Below are 24126 nucleotides of genomic sequence, written 5' to 3' on the forward strand. Positions count from 1 at the left end.
GTCCCTTACCGAGAAGATCAGGTAGGCAGACTCAACTACCAGCCAGATTGAAAGACTATGCTTTAATGTCAAACATTTTAAATGTTATAGAGCCCACAAATTATAAAGAAGCTAGTCAATCTCATGAGTGGAGGGCCGCATACAAAACATCAGTGGAAGCTACACCAGTTAGATGTTAAGTCTGCATTTTTAAATGGTGATTTAAAGGTAGAGGTTTATTTAATGCAGCCTAAAGGGTTTGTTAAACAAGGGTAGGAGCATTTAGTTTGTAGATTGAAAAAGAGCTTTTATGGTTTAAAACAGGCACCCAGGTCTTGGTACGAGAAGATTGATTCATTTTTCTTACAACATGGTTTTCATAGGAGTAAGAATGATCCAAATCTATAATTTTGATTTCCTTGTATGTGGATGACATGATTATAACAGGTAATGCAAATGCATTAATCAAAGAAATCAAATTGCAGATGTCACAAGTTTTTGAAATGAAAGACCTCAGAAGTTTACATTACTATCTAGGTCTGGAAGTGTGGAGAGACTCTGGGCAGACTTTCCTTACTCAAGGGAAGTATGTCAGAGGGCTGCTCAAAAAGTTCAGAATGGAACAGTGTAAGACAACATCAGTACCTTTGCAGCAAAATCTGAAATTGTGCAATGATGATGGCTCTAAGGAGGTGGATGCTACTTTGTACAGGCAACTAGTTGGTAGTCTGATATATTTGACTACAACTAGACCAGACTTAGCATACTCTGTTAGTGTGTTGAGCCAGTTTATGTCTAAACCTCTTGAATGTCATTGGGTTGCAACAAAAAGTGTACTGAGGTATCTTCATGGTACTTGTGATTATGGTATTTTATACACTGATACATCTGATGTTACTTTAGTAGGTTTTTTAGACTCTGATTGGGCAGGTAACCTGGATGATCGACGATTTATCACGGGTTATGCATGTTGGGTGTGGAGCCTGATTATCTTCTGTATTCAAAGGTATCACCACATTGGACCCCAGTTCATTGCCGCCCCGAAAAATATTCGTTGCAGAGGGGGTCTGGGGGGGGTGGTTGCGACCTTTGGGGAGCGCGCCCCTGGCAGGGGGTTTCAGGGGCAGCGCCCCCGAAGTTAAGAATAGATGTAAAATTGCCTTGTAAAAAGTATAGTAATTTCTAGTTAATCTGGGCCGTTCATTAGGCGGAGATATGACGATAGAAGTTATGTTTAATTTAGGGTTTTTTGCCCTAGAAGGCAACCCCTCACTATATATGAGGGAATTGTATTGCGTCTATGTAGATCTGTATTCTGAGTGAGAAAGAGAGAGGAGATTGAGAGCGAAGAGGGTGTTACAGCGGATCTGCTGTAGGTTGTATCTCTTCAGTTTGCTGGATAATATAAAAGGAAGGACTGGTTGTTTCTCCGTGGACGTAGCCCAAATTGGGTGAACCACGTATATCTGTGTCTCTCTTGTTTTATGCGTTTTCTGTGTTTATATTTCTGCAATATTTTATGTGTTCCATTGCTCCGTAATATATAATTTTCTAACAACTGGTATCAGAGCCGAAGGTCTTTTTTTTGGCTGACAAACTCGCAGGAGAGAAGGATTCCTGGTTCGAGTGGGAGCAATGGCGGAAGATGGTAAGTTTAGGGTCGAGAAATTTAATGGCCAAAACTTCTCGCTGTGGAAGATGCAGATGGAACATTATCTGTATCAGAAAGATCTGTACCTACCATTGGGTGGAAAAACAAAGATGCCAATGGGTATGACAGATGAAGAATGGAACATTCTCGATAGAAAGGCACTTGGAACAGTACGGTTGTGTCTCGCAGCATCGGTTGCCTTCAACATTTCAAAGGAAACAATGACAGAGGGTTTGATTAAGGCGTTGGCGAAACTATATGAAAAATCCTCGGCCTCAAATAAGGTATTTCTTATGAAGCGTTTATTTAATATGAAGATTTCGGAAGGTGGATCTGTTGCAGACCATTTAAGTGATTTTAATACTGTTACAAGTCAGTTAAGTTCTGTAGGGGTAAACTTTGATGATGAAGTTAGAGCTTTGTTATTCTTGTGCTCATTGCCAGAAAGTTGGAATGGTTTAGTAATGGACATTAGTAACTCTATTTCTGGATCTAGTACTTTAAAGTTTGATGATGTTGTTGGTGCTATCCTTAGCGAGGAAATGCGACGGAAAAGCTTCGGTGAGACATCGGGTAATGCTTTGAGTGCAGAGTTTAGAGGAAGAAAAATGGAAAGAGGAAAGAGCTTAGGATATCGCAGTAAATCAAGGAAAGGCAGATGCAAGTCCAGATCGGGGATAGTCTGCTGGAAATGTGGAAAGAAAGGACACCTGAGAAAGACTGTAGATCTTGGAAGGGAAAAGAAGGAGATGCACAACAAGAAAACAATCATGAAGCAAATGTGACAGGTGAGGTGTTACAAGATGCTTTGATTCTTTCTTTCGAAAATATTACTGATCCCTTGGTGGTAGGTTCAAGGGCCTCATTCCATGCCACACCTGATAATAAATACTTTCATGACTATGTTCAAGGAGATTTTGGACAAGTCCGTTTGGGTGATGATAAACCCTGCAAAATTATTGGAATGGGTAAGGTTCTTGTAAAACAACAGAATGGAAACCAATGGCTACTAAAGGAGGTAGGGCATGTTCCAGATCTGAAGAAAAATCTGATTTCAACAGGGCAGTTAGGTGGTGAAGGTTGTGTGACAACTTTCACAGATAAAGCTTGGAAGGTCACTAAAGGAGCCTTGGTAATAGAAAAAGGCAAAAAGGTTGGTACATTGTATTTATGCAATGGTATTTATAACTCTGTTAATGCTTTAACTTCCAAAGGAGCAGATGCAAGATTATGGCATCATAGGCTCGGACACATGAGTGAGAAGGGGATGAAGATCCTTCACTCAAGGAATTTGTTGTCCGGTTTGAAGAATGTTGATTTGGACTTCTGTGAGAATTGCATTTATGGAAAATAGAAGAGAGTTAGATTTCTCAGAGTTGGGAAAGAAAAGAAGAGCGAAAAATTATAGCTTGTGCATACAGATGTATGGTGCCCTGCTAAGGTATCATCTCTCGGTGGCTCTTGTTATTATGTTACTTTTATTGATGATGCAACTAGAAAAACTTGGATTTATTGTATTAAGAATAAATCTGATGTATTTGATACTTTCATGAAATGGAAAGCTTTGGTTGAGATTGAGACAAGAAAGAAATTGAAGTGTCTCAAATCAAACAATGGAGGTGGATATTGCAGCAACGAGTTTGATAGGTACTGTTCAGAGCATGGAATTCGCAGAGAGAAGATAGTTCCAAGAACACCATAAGAAAATGGTGTGTCAAAAAGGATGAACAGAACAATCATGGAGCGTGCAAGGTGCATGAGATTGCATGCAAGATTGCTTTTACAATTTTGGGCAGATGCTGTAGATACTGCTGTTTATCTAATAAACAAAGGGCCTTCAAGTTCCCTGGATGGTGGTGTTCCAGAGGAAGCATGGACAGGTAAAAAGGTAAACTACTCTTTTTTAAAGCCTTTTGGTTGTGAGGCCTTTGTCCATATTAATAAAGAACATAGAACAAAGCTTGAGGCAAAATCAAAAAAATGTACCTTTATTGGATATGGTGTTAATGATTTTGGTTATCGCTTATATGATTATGAAAATCACAAAATCATTAGGAGCAGAGATGTAATATTCAATGAAAAGGTCTTGTATAAGAATTAGTTGTAAGAAAATAAATAGGAAAAAGAAAACAAGGAATACACAGTTCTTGATGAGATCACTGAAAAAGTAAAGGTGCCTGAAAATAATAATAATCAACAACCACAACAACAGCAACCACCACAACAGCAACAGACACCCCAAACACCTGAAAGTGGTGTTAGAAGATCTACCAGGATAAGTAGACCCCTTGAACGATACTCTCCTTCATTATATTATTTATTGTTGACTTATTCTGGTGAATCCAAATGTTATGAAGGAGCAATGCAGGTTGAAAGGAGGAAGAAGTGGGAGCTAGCCATGGATGAAGAGATGGACTCCTTAATGCATAACCAGACTTGGGACTTAGTTAGGTTGCCTGCAGGTAAAACTACATTGCAGAATAAATGGGTTTACAGGTTGAAGGAAGAAGATGGAGGAAAACAGAGGTACAAAGCTAGACTTGTGGTGAAGGGGTTTGCACAGAAGAAAGGTATTGATTTTGATGAAATATTTTCTCCTATTGTTAAAATGACTTCAATCAGAACTATTCTAAGTCTAGTAGCAACTAAAGATTTGCATCTTGAGCAGTTAGATGTAAAGACAACCTTTCTCCATGGAGATTTGGAGGAAGAGATATATATGCAGCAGCCACAAGGATATGAGGTAAAAGGGAAGGAGAAACTAGTGTGTAGGTTGAAGAAGAGCTTGTATGGCTTAAAACAGGCTCCAAGGCAGTGGTATCTAAAATTTGACAAGTTTATGTCTGAACAAGGTTATACTAGATGTCACTCTGATCATTGTGTCTATCTGAAAAAGCAAAATGATGGCAACTATATTATATTGTTACTGTATGTAGATGACATGCTTGTTGCAGGGTCTAACATGCAGGAAATAAATGTGCTCAAAAGAAAATTGGCAAATTCATTTGCAATGAAGGATTTGGGAGCTGCAAAACAAATCCTTGGTATGAGAATAACTAGACAGGAAAAATTGCAAACTAACATTATCTCAGAATGAGTACATACAAAAGGTGTTGAAAAGATTTAATATGCACAATGCAAAACCAGTTAGTACACCTTTTGCTAGCTATTTTAAACTTAGTAAGGAAATGTGCCCAAAGACCCAAGAAGACATGGATTATATGTCTAAAGTTCCATATGCATTAGCAATTGGAAGCTTAATGTATGCAATAGTCTGCACAAGGCCTGATATTGCACATGCAGTGGGAGTTGTAAGCAGGTACATGAACAATCCAGGAAAGGAACATTGGATGGCAGTGAAATGGATTCTCAGATATTTGAAAGGTACCACAAATCAAGCATTATGCTTTGGTGGTTCAAACATTTCTCTACAGGGATATGTTGATACAGATATGGCAGGTGACAGAGATAACAAGAGGAGCACTATAGGATATGTATTTACTGTAGGTGGAACAACTGTTAGTTGGGTTTCAAAAATCCAAACTGTTGTTGCACTTTCAACAACAGAAGCAGAGTATGTTGCTGCTACAGAGGCTAGTAAAGAAATGATTTGGTTACAAAGGTTTATGGGTGAATTGGGTAAGGAGCATGATATGGGCACGTTATACAGTGATAGCCAAAGTGCCATTCATCTTGCAAAGAACTCAACATTTCATTCTAGGACTAAACACATACAGCTCAAGTACCATTTCATACGATCAATGTTGGAAGATAGTGAGTTGAAGCTGGAAAAGATACACACTAGCCAGAATCCCGCAGACATGCTAACAAAAGTTGTAACCAGGGAGAAACTGAGAATATGCTCAGTTTCAATTGGTCCTCAAGTATGATGAAGAAGATGAGAAACAGCCAGGTCCAAAAAGGAGTCATTGTCCAGCAAATGAAGCAGCGGTGGAGTTGCTATAATCAGTCTCCAAATGGGAGATTGTTGGGTGTGGAGCCTCATTATCTTCTATATTCAAAGGTATCGCCACATTGGACCCCAGTTCGAAATGGGGCAGCAACGCCGCCCGAAAAATATTCGCTGCAGTGGGCATCCAGGGGGGGCGGCTGCGACCTTTGGGGAGCCCCCCCTGGCGGGGGGTTTCGGGGGCAGCACCATCGAAGCTAAGAATAGATGTAAAATTTCCTTCTAAAAAGTATAGTAATTTCTAGTCAATCTAGGTTGTTCATTAGGCGGAGATCTGACGATAGAAGTTATGTTTAATTTAGGGTTTTTTGCCCTAGAAGGCAACTCCTCATGATATATGAGGGAATTGTATTGCGTCTATGTAGATCTGTATTCTGAGTGAGAAAGAGAGAGGAGATTGAGAGCGAAGAGGGTGTTACAGCGGATTTGTTGTAGGTTGTATCTCTTAAGTTTGCTGGATAATATAAAAGGAAGGACTGGTTGTTTCTCCGTGGACATAGCCCAAACTGGGTGAACCACGTATATCTTTGTCTCTCTTGTTTTATGCGTTTTCTGTGTTTATATTTCTGCAATATTTTATGTGTTCTATTGCTCCGTAATATATAATTTTCTAACAATGCATTTAGTGTTGGATCTGGGGTCATAACATGGTGCAGTAGAAAGCAGAGCACCATGTCTTTATCTTCAGCTGACGCCGAGTACCAAGCAGTGTGTGCAACGACATGAGGAGTCTTCTCCTTGATGTAGGATAAGAGCAAAAAGAAGTGACCATCATCAAATGTGACAACCAGAGTTCCATTAAGTTGGCGAACAATCCAGTGTTTCATAAGAACACAAAACACATAGATACTCAGTTTCACTTTGTAAGAGAAAAGGTCCAGTCAAAAGAATTTTTTATTGAATACTGTAAAACATGTGACAATGTGGCTGATATTTTTACAAAGCCTCTTAGGAAAGTGAAGTTTGAATTGTTTAGGGGGATGTTAAGACTTTAGGATAATCCTTTCTCCATTAAGGGGGAGAGTTGAAAATAATTAATATTATATTGTATTAATGGAGAAATGGTTACATGGTTGTAATGTAACTCCTTAAGTTAGGATTAGTTCCTAGGTTGTAAGAGTTTGTTCTCACCTCCCTAATCCTTTGTGATGTATTTATTGAATCATCTTTGATTAATTGAATAGAGTGTGTACGCTCCAGTTTGTGCAGCCTCTAGGTGTAGCGTCCTCACCTGTGAGTTGTTGGTTTATTTAATTCATTCTTTTCTTTCCATTTTTTCTAACAAAAACATCCACACACATGGGATGAGAGCCTCCCCTATGTCTAGCACAGCTATAATCAGGCTCTCCATAGCTCGATTGGCCACAACCCTTTTTAGGTGGGCTTGGGATTCTAGCCACTATGTCCCATTGATGTGGCCATACCATTTGTAGCTACTCAAGCATATTCAGCTCATGTCCAGTTTGAAGCTGATAAGGCAAACAACTTCATTGAGCACATCCAACACATCTGCCAGCAGGTCCACGACATTTTGGAGAAATCAAATGCCAAGTACAAGTAGATACATGATCAACATCGGGTGCCACACAAGTTTAAGGTGGGCGACAAAGTCTGGTTGCATTTGTAGAAGGAATGCCTTAACGGAGCCTATCGGAAACTCATACCACTCCGATATGGTCCTTACACCATTACCAAGGTTGTGGAAGACAATGCATTTGAGCTCAACATTCTCCCATTCCTTGGCATGCACCCAATATTCAATGTGGACCGCCTTCTACCATACTTCCCACCATTGTTGGACACATCAGACATCGCAGAACAACTCACACCTACAGAGTTAAATCCAGACTGCATGGAACAAGCCACAACTGATCAGATCATGGACATGCAGAGCAAAAACACCCGACAACAAAGGATCTAACTATATCGAGTTGTCAAAGCAGTCCAACTCCTTCACCAGGGCAAGTGGCTCACCAGGGACCAAGTTCAGCAAAAGTTTCCTCATCTCATGGAGGAACTCAACGCAAGGAGGAACGATCCATGTGGATATTGGTGGCCACTCGCCTATTTCATTTGGACCCCCACCATTGCTTCTTTCAATTTTTCAATTTCCTTATTTGTAGCACAACAGTTTTTCGGGACCTGAACTTCCGGAGCCGTTTTGAGGCCCTAAACGACATTTTTTGGGAAAATTGGGGCCAATGTGTTAGGATATTCCGACACATAGCAAATAGTTAAGTTCAACTTGGTCTAGTATAGAGTTAGGTATAGAGTTAGGTAAAGTGTGTTTCTTTACCGTTGTACATTTTGTAACTTACAATCAGACGGTCACGATATGTAGTGATCCGACGGTTCACTCTCTCCTCGGTATTACCGACACTTGATCCGTGGCTTGACACCCGATTGGTCCATGAGTTCTATTTAAAGCGCATGGAGGGTCATTGTTCGGGTAATCCGTCTATGAGAGAAAGCTTATGTAAATTTTCATTCTTTGATTAATAAATTGCCTGAAGTGGCCACGTTGGCTCAGGCCGTGCACTGTTTCCCTCTTTGAGGGTTTTAACCACGTCAAAAATACTGGTGTATTGATCTGTGATCTGGTTGTGAGCGGTGTCCTTTTGGTGTTCTTTCTGAGGAACTTACCCTGTAAATTCCTACATGGTATCGGAGCTATTTGAGGGCCGCGTCCGTTGGTGATCCAAATCTGAAGCCGGTAGAACTGCATCCGACTGCCGTTTCCTAGATCTGCTGTTTCTGACTGCTTTCGGGCTGAGAGGACTGCTCTGTTGTGTTCGGAGCATCTGTTCCAGTGAGGAACCCCTTTCGTTTCATGCGAAAAGGTTTCCGGTAGCCCTAGCTGCGTCATTTTTAAGATCTGGAGGTATACAGTCTTTATTTGCAATTTACTGTTATTTTCTCTCTGCTTATTTCGGTTTCGGTTTATTTACCTTTTTTTTAACTGGATCTATACCTTTCATTTCTGCGTATGCTCTTTGCCCTGCGACTCTGTGCAATCTGGGCAAATCAGAAACAGAAATGAAGGATTTTTCTCATGCGTATGCTCTTTTCCCTGCACCTTAGTGTGATCTCAGAAAATCAGAAACATTGAGAAAAATATTTAGTTTTTCGGCTAAAGCTAACTTTGAGCCGCAAGGTTCAACTTTTGAAAATATTTAGTTTTTTGGGTAAAGCTAACTTCGAGCCGTAAGGTTCGTTTTTCTTTGCATATTTGTGTTGGGTTTTGTGTTTTTGTTTTGTAGGAAAAAAGAGCTTTCTCAAGGCAAGCACGCAACCCAAGGCCCCCCCCCTCTCTCTCTCTCTCAAATTTTTTGTATAGCTCAATTGGTTCAAAGCTATTTTAAGAGAGTAGAGGTCTTGGGTTCAAATCTCCATTTTGTGGGGGCGTTTTTTTTCATTCCCGCACATTCGCGCACTTTGCCGGCAACTTCAACAATTTTTTTTTCAAAAAGCCATAATTTCTTCATCCGGAAGCCTTTTTCAGAGCCGTTTTTTTTAAAACAGCCTAATTTTTCGAGATCTATCCATTGGAACACTTACTTTCAGCATCTTCAGCTTCAGTTTTTTTTAAAAATGGAAAGTCCATGCCAAGTCATTCTTGACAGCACAAACTACTTCCAATGGATATCCTACATGGAAGATTTACTTAGAAGTAAAGGTCTCTACAGAATAGCCACAGGCTAAGAGAAGAAACCAAAAGATGAAGACAAGGCTGCAAAATGGGAAAATAGACAAGATCAAGCACGTGGTTTGATAGGGATGTCTATTTCTCCTGATCTTAGATTCCATATTGCAGAACTTGATACTCCTCATGAAGCATTGGAACAAATCACTAAAGTTTTTGGGATTAAAAATGAAATTAGAGCCCATCAACTTGAAAATGAGTTGCTTACATTGGATCCTAATAATTTTTCTTGCATTGAAGATTTCTTGTCCAAATTCAAGACCCTTAGATATCTCTTGGAAGGTGTTAAGGTTAAGAAAGAAGATAGTAACCTTATTTATTCCATCCTTACTAAGTTGGGACCAGCCTACTCTGTATTTGTTACCACCTTCCATTCTACAAGGGAAGCTTTCATTTGCCAAGGAAAAGACTACAAGGCCCCTTCCTTTGACTTTTTTTGTGATTCTTTAATAAGAGAACAAGAAAAACTCTTACACCTTGGTCTTCTTAATCTTGGAAACTCTTCCAAGAAAGCGTTAGCCGCCCAGCGGCAACCAAATTCAAAGAATCCTAAGAAGTCATATCCTAAAAAGAATGGTCCTAAACCAAACAAGGGTCCTAAGCAAACTCACCCTCAAAATGAAAGATCATTTCAGCAAAATGATAAGACCAATAAAAACAAATGGAAGAAGACTGATAGACATTGTAACTTTTGTAATCGAGATGGCCACTTAGAATCTAAATGCTTTAAGAAGATGGAAGCCTTGGAAGCCGCAATGAAGAAACATAACATCCATGTGGAGCATTCTTCAACTTCAACTTCAACTTCATCTTCAGGAATGGCACTTTCTGCATGTCGTTGTCAATCATCTCAGTCTGGTTATGCATTAAATGTATCTTCTTCTTCTCATTCTCATGAGTGGCTCATTGATTCTGGAGCCTTTTATCACATGGCCAAAAACAAAACCATGTTTTCTTCTTTAAATGATTGTAACACCAAAAATATATATGTTGGTGATGATAGATCTCTTAATGTTGTAGGGACTGGAACTGTTCATCTAGACAATGGTCAGTTTAATGATGTATTATGTGTTCCAACCTTATCCTGCAACCTTCTATCTGTATATCAGATAACTCATTCAGGTGAAGGTAAAATTGTTGAATTTTCACTTCATGATGTTGTAATCAAGGATCTAAGAGATCCTAAACAGATTCTAGCTACTGGTATTGCTGATGATTCCACAAGGTTGTATAAGTTTCACAACTTTGGGTCATCAAATCTTCCCTCAGTGTTTGTTGCTCATAATGATGAAGTGAGCAAACTTTGGCATGAGTGATTTGGTCACTTAAACTATCGCTCCCTTCAGCATCTATGTAAAGAAAATATGGTGACAGGTCTTCCTATGGTATCTTGCAGAGATGGTGTTTGTTCCGGATGTGTACTCGGAAAACATCATCGGGACAGTTTTGAAAAACGTGCCTCTTGGCATGCCTCAGCCCCTTTACAGCTTGTGCACAGTGATTTATGTGGTCCACTTCCTGTTGCTTCATTCTCTGGCTGCAAGTATTTCTTAACTTTCATTGATGATTTCTCCAGACGCACTTGGGTATACTTCTTAAAACTCAAGAGCGAAGTATTTAACACTTTTTTGGCCTTCAAAGCCTTTGTTGAAAAACAATCTGGACATCAAATTCTTAAGCTAAGAACTGATAATGGTGGAGAATATGTTAAAAGCACATTCATCAACTTTTGCACCGAAAATGGAATTCAAATGCAACATACTGTTCCATACACTCCACAACAAAATGGTGTAGCTGAAAGGAAAAATCGCACCTTAAAGGAAATGGCTAATTGTATGCTGCAATCTAAAGGACTCAGTCTTAGTTTTTGGGCCGAAGCAATTAATTGTGCAAATTATATAATAAATCGCACTCCTACTAAGGCTCTAAAGAATATCACTCCAGAAGAAGCTTGGAGTTCCATTAAACCAGATGTAAGTCACTTTCGTGTTTTTGGAAGTGAAGCATGGGCCCATATTCCAGATGAAAAGCATAAAGCTTTAGAACCTAAGAGTGAGAAATGTACTTTTGCTGGATATTCTGAAGATGTAAAAGGTTATAGACTTATTCCATTTAAGTCCAAAAATGTTATCATTAGAAGAGATGTAAAATTTGATGAAAATAAATCGGCCTGCGAGCCTAGTCCGGCGGATGTGCCACCTCTTCCTATCTCTTCTACTTTTGAAAACATTTCTTCTTCAGATGATGAAAGTGAGGATGACAATCCTCCCCCACCTTCTCAGGATCCTCAACTTCCAAGATGGGTCCGTGCTACTCGGGATGCAGCAGGTGATCTTGCCGGTGATCCTACAGATCAGCGACGTACACGTTCTCAGTTTGAAAGAGCCTCTTCTTTACTGGCTCAAGCTCCAGTAAATCATGATCCTGACACTTTTGCAGAAGCTTCAGGCCATCCACATTGGGAAGCAGCTATGAATGAAGAATATCATTCATTGTTGGCAAATGATACATGGGATCTTGTTCCTCTACCAAAGGGACGCAAACTTGTTAGATGTAAATGGGTTTACATAACCAAGTATGGACCAGATGGGAAAGTTGATAAACATAAAGCTCGTCTTGTTGCTAAGGGCTTTTCACAGGTTGAAGGCATTGACTACACTGAAACCTTCTCCCCTGTTGCCAAAATGAACTCTATCCGCCTTGTTCTTTCCCTTGTTGCCTCTTTAAAATGGGAAGTCCATCAGATGGATGTTAAATCTGCCTTCTTGCATGGGGACTTGCATGAAGAAATCTATATGGAACAACCCATTGGCTTCATCCAAACAGACTCCAGCCTTGTATGTCGACTTAAGAAATCTCTTTATGGTCTCAAGCAAGCTCCTCGGGCTTGGTATGCCAAAATGGATAGCTTTCTTTTAGAATCTGGCTTTTCTAGGTGTTATTCTGACAATACTGTCTACACCAAGAAAGTGGGCAACTCTCTTATCATCCTTGTTCTTTATGTTGATGATCTTATTCTTACTGGTAGTGATCCCAACCTTATAAACCATGTGAAGTCCAGCCTTAAAAAGAAATTTGAAATGACAGACTTAGGACACTTACACTATTTTCTCGGTCTTCAAGTCTTGCAATCCAAGGAGGGTATTTCCCTTTCCCAGTCCAAGTATGCTTGTGATATTCTTCGTCATTTTCACATGGAAGACTGTAAGCCAGCCCCTTCTCCCTTTCAGTCTGGAGTCAAACTTTCAGTCTCTTGTACTTCTCCTGAAGTTGATGCTACCTTATATCGTCAACTTGTAGGAAAACTCTTGTATTTAACCCATACTCGTCCTGACCTTTCCTTTGCTGTTGGCCTTGTTGCTCGTTTTATGCAAAACCCCCGTGAAAGTCATTGGAAAGCAGCTAAAAGAATACTTCGTTATGTTCGAGGTACAATACAGTTTGGGATTCATTACAGTGCCAAAGCAGCTCCTCTATTAGTTGGTTTCACTGATTCTGATTGGGCTGGTGACCCTGATGATCGGAAGTCTACTGCCGGTTATGTCTTCACTCTTGGTTCAGGACCTATTACATGGGCTTGTAAGAAACAGGTTGCCATTTCTCTTTCGTCAGCAGAAGCAGAGTATCGTGGTGCCATGGAAGCTAGTAAGGAAGCTTTGTGGCTTCGTCAGATCCTATCAGAGTTTGGCTTTGAGCAGCAGCATCCAACCACACTTTGGTGTGATAATCAAAGTGCCATTCAGCTATGCAAAGATCCAGTCCAGCATCAGCGCAGCAAACACATTGAACTACACATGCACTTCATCAGAAAGCTCATTCATGACCATGTTCTTGAAGTGCAATATTGTTCAACAGATGATCAGGTTGCAGACATCTTCACAAAGGCTCTCACAGAGGCGAAGTTCACTAAACTTCGATATATGCTTGGAGTTTAGGAAGTTGTCACTAAGGGAGTTCTAGTGCCTCCTTCCTTCTCCTATTGTGTCATATTTGTAAATCCTTCAATCCTATCCCAAGTTGTTCTTAAGGGGGGATGTTAGGATATTCCGACACATAGGAAATAGTTAAGTTCAACTTGGTCTAGTATAGAGTTAGGTAAAGTGTGTTTCTTTACCGTTGTACATTTTGTAACTTACAATCCGACGGTCACGATATGTAGTGATCCGACGGTTCACTCTCTCCTCGGTATTACCGACACTTGATCCGTGGCTTGACACCCGATTGGTCCATGAGTTCTATTTAAAGCGCATGGAGGGTCATTGTTCGGGTTATCCGTCTATGAGAGAAAGCTTATGTAAATTTTCATTTTTTGATTAATAAATTGCCTGAAGTGGCCACGTTGGCTCAGGCCGTGGACTGTTTCCCTCTTTGAGGGTTTTAACCACGTCAAAAATACTGGTGTATTGATCTGTGATCTGGTTGTGAGCGGTGTCCTTTTAGTGTTCTTTCTGAGGAACTTACCCTGTAAATTCCTACACAATGGCCAAAGTTGTAGTCCTCGAATAGATCTTTCTGACGAGGTATTGTGCACATCAAATGGAGATCGTATGCCAAAGTTACGACCTTGGGAAGTTGATGTACCAATTTACCTAAATGGGGCCCATAGTTTGGTGCTTTATCTCCTAGGGTTAGGTTTTTGGATGTTTAGGGTTTTCCATTGTTTTTTAATAATAAATAGGCTTTTGAGCCTCATTATAACACAGTTCAGAGGCATGTAGCCGCCACATCTCTTCTAAGAGATAAGCTACCATCGCTCGAGCTAGTTTTATTTCCATTTTGTTTTGTAAACATATTTCAGTATTTGATATTAATGAAATGAAGTGTTATTTCTGTTGCATCTCTGTATTTATGGTTATATTTGTAATTTGTTGCGTTCTTGTTTAAATCTGGATCAACCTAGCATGCCCCCAACTTGGCAGCTGATCTAGGGCTCGGAGGAGGATGGTCTCACACCGTGAGACATGGGAGGGAAAGCACCACCTTGAAAGCCCCCGTTGTTGGAGTAGAGACAGGTTTTTTGACCACTTGGAGGCTCATGAGACCACTTTTGTGCCCCAAGATGAAAATTGGGGTCCACAAAGGAGCATTGACAGAGACCTAAGGGCCAACCCTTAGGAAATGATTTTAGAGGACTTCTACTCACAACTTGGCACCAAGAAGCCTCAACACTAGCCCTAGAAGGGTTACCGCATGCATGATGTCATCATTTCTCTTTCTTATGTCACCCACGTGTGGGCTAGAGTTATGTTTATTCATTGGCTACTAGGTTGACTTGTGACCTAGCTTGTTAGTAGCACATTATTTTATGATTTTTTGGGGCATTAGGCTAAAGTAAATCTTATGACTCCTCATATAAATAGAGGAGGAATCATTTTGTAACAATTCATCATCACATCACTTGGAATTTTGGCCTTCTTGAGCAATTCAACTTCTTTTCTTGTGGAGAATTTGGGATCTATGAATGCATTTTGACATTTGGAGCTAAATCATTTGTCTTTGGAGCTATTCTTTGGATCAATGGATGGAATCTTTTGCATGTTATCTTGTAAGTGTACCTATTGTTGAATATTTTTCTTTCTACACGTGTAATGTATGGAATAATGTTGAATCTAGGTTTTTCTATTGTGCCCCAATTTATTGAAGGCTATCTAGATGATCTATTGCATGCATTACTCATACATAACATTTGAATGAATGTCCTAATGGTGAAATTTAAATAACTTTCCCATGAAAATTCCATTATTCTTTGCGTAGGTAAATGCTTGAATTTTTGTTGCTAGGGCATTAAGAATTTGACCTCCTTAGCAACATTTTTGCTGATCTATCATATCATAGAATCCATACTCCCAAGGAACAAGGGACTGGTCCATATTTTTGGTGATCAGACTTGACTTTTATCCATAAATTATTCTTCTCTAAATTCGACCCCTTCAAGGCCAAGCTTTGCTAACTCTTGCTTGGAGCGCACTGCGAATCCCTAGGCAAGGTGCATTTGTGAGATTAAAGAGCCTAACATCAAGGGGACTTCATTTGCCATAAAATTTATCTAGTGGTGGGCATGCACTTCAATCTTGTCCATAATTTTCTTTGCCCTAAGGTAAAACCCTAGTTTAGTCTTTGCTTCAACTTAGGGGTTTGTTTGAGTGTTTCATGAGCCTTGTTGAAAATCACTGTTGGAAACCCTTTCTCCTTTTCCTTGACCTTTGGCCACCCCAACATTCAATCAATCAATCAAGCCTTAAGTCTTGTGCTGTTAACCCTAGGCCTCTATAAAAGAAGCGGATTGCTTCCAATTGGAGCCCAAAGCCTAAATTGTGCCTTTCTTGTAGAAGGTTTCATTGAGTCACCTTGTACCCTAACCCTAGAATATCCATTACGTGACCTTCTCACATACCGATACTCCTCCCATCGGTGAAAATCCGTAAAGAGCAAGGACTTTTGGCTATGGTGACGGTGGGCCATCACCCCATTGTTGTCACTTGGTCTAGTGTTAGCCTTGTAGGGTGCCCCTCCAAGGCCTGCTAGTTTTTGTGGCAACAAGGTTTGTAGGCTAAAAGAACGAGTCGTATGGGAAAGCTGTAGCTCAATATGACATTACAAATAACTCTCAACTCTGTATTTATACACAACTCGAGAGGTAGACCATAGGGTGCTTTGCCCAAGAGGGGTTATGGGCCAACATAATGACTAGGTCAGTCTTAACCACCAAGTAATATGATAAATGAGTGTTGACTAGGTCAGCTTTAAGCCAAACCCTAGAAACATGCTAATATACAATGATAATGATGACAAAATGTGAAGATTACCCCATCATTTACTCATATTGGCTATATGTTGCCTTAAAGAGTTGATCTGCACCTTTTACCTGTACTAGACGACTACTTAATGTAGTTCAGGTGCACAACTTTTAGACTTAGGGAGGATATTCTTTATGGATTCTCCCCTTTCTTGTGCCTACAATATTAAGAAACTAGTTCTACTGGCTGAATTATGTAATTTGTTGATGTGTATGGAAAACCGATTCCATTCTGTAGGGACCAGATTCAATCTCTGGTTCATGCTGGATGGATCGTTTGGGTGCTTAGGTCCTTGCTAAAATACCAAAAATGTTTTATGACTCGTTTTTGTTCAAACAAGATGCTCTCTCTCTCTCTCTCTCTCTCTATATATATATATATCTTTGAAGCATTTAATGTCTCTGTCATGTGTTTCTGTCAATTTCCAATTCATGATTAATTATGCAATATCTAATTCTCATGATAAAACTGATGTTCCTCCCTAGTTTCTGCTTTTTACAACTTTTCTCTGCTCAGAGAAGAACTGCCAGAATTACAAGATGAGCTTACCATGATTACTTGTAGATTCTTTGGGTAGGTTCCAACTTTTATACCAGTTTGTATTATTTGATTATTTTTCAGTGCCCGTGCAGTAATTCAACATTTTTTGAAGGTGGGTGCACATATTTAGTCAGTTGATTTTGCTTTTTGTTTTGACCAGATTTGGCATGGGTAACAAATTTGCTTAATAGATCAATAGAGTTGTTGGCTCGCTGCGAGATGCAGATAATTTCTTAATATTTGGTAAAAGCAGATACAACTTCTTGTTAGTTAAAATTTCTTAGGTGAATTGTTAGGTAAGCCGTAGTCCTTAATATGAAGTCTGTTAGTCAATAAATTTATTCTGGCTCCAAACAATTCCAATATATGCAAAGCACCATAGCATATGCTCATTTTGTTGGCTGAACATGTTGCCTTAGTCCTTTTCTTTTTCTTGCTTGTTCATACGTACTTTTGAGCTAATATTGTGTAAACACGTGGTGATTGAATTCAATCAGATTCGAAGATTTCATCTACCCTCTGTTTTTGTTGTCCTCTTTGTTCTATAATCTTTGGACGTGGAAAGATGGTTGCTTTTACCTATTCACAGCCTAGATAAATGACATAAATCTGTGTGCATCTCTATCTCCCTGTCTCTCTATCTCTGTATATATCTGAGGTCAGTGACCCAGAAAAGGATAATACATGCATGTTATATGTAATTCAGAGGAACTTAGCATCGAAGCAACTGTTGGCACCTTCCTGTTTTGAGTCTGTCTAGTTGTACAAGTGTGCAGTCAATTCATGCTTGCAATATAGTTGTTCTGGTTTCTTACCTTGACTTAATTGTTCCTAATGTTTGCAGCCCAAGATTTGAAGATGAAATTACCCGAGATTTGAAACATACTGGAGCGGGAATATTGTCCATGGCTAATGCAGGTCCTAACACAAATGGCAGTCAATTCTTCATTTCACTGGCACCGACACCATGGCTTGATGGTACTGTACCATTGATGGCTTGTTTTGAGAGCTTCTTCTGCATTTGCATGATGTAATCAGGAATAGCTATATGGCTGCAAGAAGCGATCCGTTGAATTTATAATCATTTTACATTGTCATTTCTATAATGCATCTCTTTATCATATATTTTGACCTATGTTTGCAGCCCATAAATGTTTTCATGCACGTCCTAGCATTTTTTTGCCACTTATCATCATCTTTATGTTTGTGGTTTCTACTCTTTATGTTAGAGGGTTTCATCTTGTTGAATAACTTTTGGACTGCCTTTTGCATGAACCCATCATTGATTCACTATTACAACTTACGAGTGTTGACCACTTTGCCTGTAATTTTGTAAGCCTTTTCTCGATCAACTTAGACATGAATCTACGAAAGGAATAACTTCCAATCAACACTATATATGGTTGCCCATCAGATTTGACAACAAACAGTGAGATAGAGTCCAAAAGTGTTTGTTGTGTTTGAGAATCGTGCTAAGGTGGGGACAAATGCAATGTTTACATTCGAGGGTTGTAGTCATGGTCTTGCAATCTTCGTCCACAATTGCTTGAAGTTGATGCCACATTAGATCATTGCTTGGGGGCATTGTTGTCTCATTGGTTTCATCAAATTGGGATGCTTGGTGTTGCGTAGCTCGAGTATCGGTGGGAGCATGCATCTCATGGTCATCCTAAGTGTTAAATGATAGATACAATATGACAAAATTAAGAGTTAGAACTTAGGTTTGTTTTCTGATGTTTTTTTCATGTTTTCTTCCATTTAATATTTTTCATTTAACCAAAAAGTGAATTTAAATGAACTTGGGGTGACTTTGTTATTTAATTGGTCTTGCAATTCACTTCCTGGACATAGTATTCGATTTGCCTTTAAAATTGGTGGAATGCATTTTATAATGAGGCTTAGGCTTCTCCAGATTTCCATTATTATTGTATGAGAGTTAACATTTGTGAAATCATGTAAACTTAGTTCATGTTGTTTTTTTTTTCCAAGAATGCAACGATTAATTTGTTTTGTTTTTTTCTATGAGAAATATCTTTATATTCTAGATGAGGAATACACATGTTTTGGCTGTTGAGGGATTGCTTAGACTCAACAACAATTACAACAAAGCTCATCATGTCACTTGTTGGATTGAACTTGGGTGGGGAGGATAACATTTCTCCCAACCACCCTAGATAAACCCAATTGACTCAACGATTAAATTGTTTTTTGTTATGTATAATCAATTATCTTTTATGATTGGAAACTGTTGTGCCATTATATATATATATATATATATATATATCCCTTCCAGACCTGCCATTTCTTGGAAATTTGGGCAGATCTTTTGCCCATTTCAAACACTTGTACCAATATTCCGACATTTTGGAAACTTGTGCACCATAGACTAAAAGCCATTTCCTTTGCCAAATTTTGCACTTTCTCAACATTACTTGAAAATTCTGAGTTTTCTTTTCTATCACCACATGAACGTGTTGTTGTATAGTATTCTGTAAAAATAGAAACCCTAATTTTGGCCTATTTTTTGATATTATCCAAATATCACCAAAATTTGCAGACATACTGTCCTCTATAAAGGGTATCCAAAAATCTATTTAGTTTCCCAATTAAAGATCCCAAGTTCCTAATTTTGCACTTTCTTGAATTTTCACCAAAAGTCAAGCATATGTACCTGTCCATAGTGAGTATCCAAATATGTGACCAATCTTCGAAATGGAACCCTTTTGAAAATGGAAAATTTCACAAATTAACAAATATTGACAATTTGAAAATACCCTTTTGAAGCTTTCTCTGTACTATCCACACACCAAGTATTGCATCTTACATGCACTAGGGGAAATTTGCTAAAATCAAGAAAATGTCAAAATTTTGTATTGTTATGAGTGTGAACAGATTCCTAGCAAATACTACTTTGAAGATTGATCACTCTCTAACTCTAAGATTAACCAATGTAGATCCATTTTAACTCTAGACGTATCATGTGCGAAGAGGGATCAAATCCCTCGAGGTGCAAATCTTTCCTCAAGATTTTTCCATCTAAAACAGATTTCATCTTAAGGGACTTGCTTCATCTTTGTGCAATGATAGATGTAGGGTTAAGATGGATATACATTGGTTCTATATATGTGCGTGTGTGTGTTCAAAGTGTTCACAACTTGTACTAGATAGGGTTCAAAACAGTTCAGATATTGCTAACCATGTAAGTAGAAAATGTTCAGGAATGGGGTGTTTAAAATACAGTCTACCATACAGATAGTTTCAAAAGTTATTCAGAGTATCAGTCCTAGACCTTAGTAAAAGATGACCACCTAGCTCTTCAAGAACAAAGACACACACTAGTCCTTCCTCTGAAAGTTGATGTGCATCAAGATTTTGCTCCCTATTTAGATGTTGGAAATCAAAGGATTGGAAGTGCCCTTTCAGATCCTCAAGGAGTTGAGCCAAAAGAAAGGACGAATTGTTACAAGATGGACCACTTCAATTATCCAATTAATTGCCAATAAAGTGTCTCCTCTTACCTGTAGTTTGAGAATATGATTATTAAGAAAAAATTTGAGTAAGAGTAACGTAGTGAACTCCCCAAGGTTATTGGATCCTTTCCCACAATTTGCTTTGAATCCGACACAATGGGATCCAGAAAAGTAAATCACGAATTTGAAGGCAACCATTGCATCTCTGCCCTTGCATGCACCTCAAATTATGCCTAGACTTTCAGTGGTTCTTTATATATATATATATACATGACATGTGTCAAATCCATGTTGAGCATGTTGAAAATGTAGCGATGGAAGGTCGTTTGGCTTGTGCCTTAGCCAGTGAAGACCACAGATTAGTCTTTCTCTAGCATGAGTGTGAATTCATGCGATAGACTTCAGTTTGGATGAGTTGATTTCCAGTTTACTGGAATGGTCATCAAGGTTGCATGCATAGTGTTGGAGCTTCAGTTATGTGGAATCTTCTTCAGTTTGACTATAGGATGAGGTGGCAATTACAAGTTCAGTTAGAACGAGTTAAGTCTTTAGTGTTGATTGGAAAGAGAACGAGTTAAGACTTCAGTGTTGATTGGAGAGAGAACAAGTTGAACTCTTAGTTAACTCACAATCACAACTAAAGACTAGGCCTCCTTGCATGCTTGAATTCTATCTATAAAGAGAAGGATGAAGGCACAAGATTGATCATTCTTGAGAGATCAATTCTTTGTGTGTGGAGTGCGTATTCTTGAGGAGCAAGTGTGCACAACACGAGCTGAATTGCGCTAGGAAATAGGGCTCCAAGTGCGCTAGAAAATAGGAGGCTAATGCGCAAGGAAATAGGAGATTTGCGCAAGAAAATAGGAGCTTCTAGTGTGCAAGGATTTTGGAGCAGGGATCAAAGATTCTCAGGGAAAGTCAAGGTTATTTAGCAGGAGAACAATTGTGTTCTCAAAGACAGATTACTAGTTGTAGTAGCAACGTGAATTGTAATAGATCTAATTGCTCAAAGAACAATCAATAAAATACCACAATAAAGAAAGCGAGATTTCCCTTTTGGGTTTCTTGGGAAATCAAGTGTGTCAATTTGTGTGCATGCGTTTTTATCTCTGGTGTTTTTCTGCTGCTTATAAATTGTTAAGAAACTTTGTATCTTGGTGAAACTAAAATTGGTTTCAGTTTTTAGTTGCCTTGTTTTTAGTTATTCATCTAAGTAGTTGTAGAGTTTCAATAAAATTAACATGGTGTCAGAGCAGAGTTCAACATAAAGACCAACGCCAAATTGATCAGTCAGTGAAGAGCGCAATTTAGGTTAAAAGCTTGCGCTAGAGTTTTGAAGATCAGTTTTTGATAGTAGGATGGCGTTCCAACGACTAAGGGCAAATAACTGTTTAGAGGGAGCTTCGAATCCCTGCTAATAGAGGGAGCGAATCTCAGTGGTGTTGGAAGAGAATGGGGTGCTAGAATTTGTGAAGAATCAAATATTTCTACCTCAAGATTCCCAACAATTGATCCGACATAGCAAGAATGACACCAATGCCCGGGGTCAAAGACCATATTGTCCCTCATCTTAATGGGAAGAAGACAACATACGAGATGTGGAAAGTCATCTTGGATTTGTATCAGGGTTCTAGTGATGCTAGGAAGCTTGCTCTGAAGGACAAGCTAAGAAATATTTGGATGAGCAAAGGAGAGTCCATCATTACATACCTTTCCAATTTCACCCATGTTCGGGATGAGCTAGCTGGAGTGGACGAGACTATAGTAGACAATGACCTTATGAGTCTTGTGCTTCTGGGACTTCATAATTCTTGGGAGAATTTCCAAGATGCAGTCAATGGCAGAGAGAATCTTCCCAGCTGGGAAGGTGGTGGTTAGACCGCATCCAAGAAGAAATTCGGAGAGGGACGAGAGCTGGAAGATCAACAAAGACAGAGGATGGGGAGAACTTTGCCCTGGCAGGCAAAGGAAGCAAAGCCAAGGGCCAAGGAAAGGCCGAGTCTAGCCAGAAGGGCGAGAAGAAGAAGAGAGATCTTAGCAAGATCAAATGCTTGCATTTCCACCAGTTCGACACTATGCCACTAAGTGTCCTAATCGGAAGAAGGGGTCCAGTAAGGATCATGTCGCTGCATCAACTGAGGTAGGTGGGCTTTCTTCTTAGTTCGAGGAAGACTCATTGATAACTTGCATGGTAAGATCAATAGGCAACAATGTATGGTACATTGATTTTGGAGCATCCTTCCACATGATCAGGAACAAGGAATATTTCTGCCATTTGAAGGAGAAGGACATGTAGTTTCACATTAAACTAGGAGATGATGGAAAGTACTTGACTAGGGGAGTTGGTACTGTCAACTTTGAGAGGGAGTCTAGTAGCTGTTTCCATCTCAGGGATGCCTCTAATGTTCCAGACCTTAAAAAGAACCTTGTTTTTGTGCTACCCTAGAGGACAAGGGTTATGATGTCATGTTCAATAGAGGTAAAGCTTACCTCAAGCACTTAGCTTTTGGATCAATGAAGTAGATTGGTATGAGGATGAAGAGTCTCTACAGGTTGCAGGTTGAGACATGCGCAACCTTGAGCAGCAAGGTAGGAAGTGCGCAAAGCAAAAGACGCGGGGGAACTTTGGCACAAATGCATGGGGCATTGAAGATCCTTCAGCAGATAGCCACAGTTCTACCATGTGGTGTATTTGACCAGCATGATGTGTGCAAAGGGTGCATGCTTGGCAAATATGCCAAGTCATCTTTTCAGGGCAGAGACAGCAGAGCCAAAGGGATTTTGGAGCTGGTACATTCAGATGTATGTGGGCCCTTCTCTTCTCCATCTCTCATGAGACACAGGTACTATGTCACTTTCATAGATGATTATTCTCAAAAGTTATGTATCTTTTTTATGAAGAAGGAGGAGGTCTTCTCCAAGTTCTTGGAGTTTAAGGCATTCGTAGTTGTTGATTTTCTAAAGCACATGCTAGAATTAAATTTTTCTTCAACAGGTAACTACTTCCAATGATCAATTATCATTAGTTCCACATAACATTTAAACAATATCATTAAGGACTTATACAAAAGAAAAATATCAACCAATAATAAGCAAAAGAAATAAGCATGAGACAATGAGACAAGAGACATAGAAATTAGGCCTGAGGAGAGGGAAAAACCCACAAGGGGAAAACCCATAAATCTTTCCTTATGAGAGAGAGAGAGTTCAAGTTCATTAATACATCAGAAACAACATCAAGATAGAAGCCAAACCAATACCTAAGAACAAGATGAAATCCCAAACCCTCATTCTGAAAGTTCGACCCTCCTTTTCTCCTTCTGAAATTTGCTGCATCATAAATAAACAAGACAAATTCGATGTACTAATGAGGAGGAAGGCTCTCCTTTATATAGACTTCCAAGGGGGTCGAATGGGTACCTCTTGGGGCCCAGCCGACCTAAAACTATTTGAGGCCGACTTGTAGATTTTGGAGGTGTTAAAATTAGCAACTAGGGTCAAACTCCATGTAGGTCATCTTATTTATGGCAGCTGATATTTTTCTTGGATTCCTCTCTCCGAGAGGTGTAGGATTGATCTAAAGATCATCCGATTCCGACATGTATTTATGGAGATATGAATTTATTTGTGTTATTGACAATTTGTCAAGGTTGGCCAACAAGCAAATAACCCCCAGCTCAACCTCAACGTTGCATTATAAATAGAGGAGACCTCAAGTCATTTGAGGCACACACATCTCTCATGATCTCTCTCCACTCGTTTGGGTTTGGTGGAAAGAGAGGTCAAGAAGGAGATCTAGCTGCAGTGAAGAAGGAGATCTATTTGCAGCAAAGGAGGCCTAATACACAGCTCAAAGAGAGACCTAACTGCAGTCATGTAGCCGCAGTCAAAGATGCCCTAGCCGCAGCAAAAAGAGAGCTCCAATATGCAGCAAGAGGGAGACCGTGGATCTAGCCGTAGTCCTAGAGAGGAGACCTAGCTACTGTCATAATGAAGCCCTAGCCGCAGTTAATGAA

The 24126-nt window shown here is 39.5% G+C and overlaps 1 protein-coding gene across 2 annotated transcripts in view; it reads left to right on the forward strand.

The window, feature by feature from the left end:
* The window catches only part of LOC149218696 (Cyclophilin-like peptidyl-prolyl cis-trans isomerase family protein), a 127846-nt gene that overhangs the window by 14760 nt on the left and 88960 nt on the right, over positions 1–24126 (forward strand). For both annotated transcript variants that reach the window (XM_089384123.1, XM_089384122.1), the window contains one exon: positions 17485–17618. In XM_089384123.1, coding sequence (XP_089240249.1) covers positions 17485–17618 — 134 coding nt within the window. The remainder of the gene's footprint in view (positions 1–17484; positions 17619–24126) is intronic.

The sequence above is a fragment of the Pinus tabuliformis genome, chromosome Q (genome assembly GCF_031772625.1).
Source record: "Pinus tabuliformis cultivar Carrire ecotype Pingquan chromosome Q, CPIR1, whole genome shotgun sequence".
Classification (NCBI taxonomy): Eukaryota; Viridiplantae; Streptophyta; class Pinopsida; order Pinales; family Pinaceae; genus Pinus; species Pinus tabuliformis.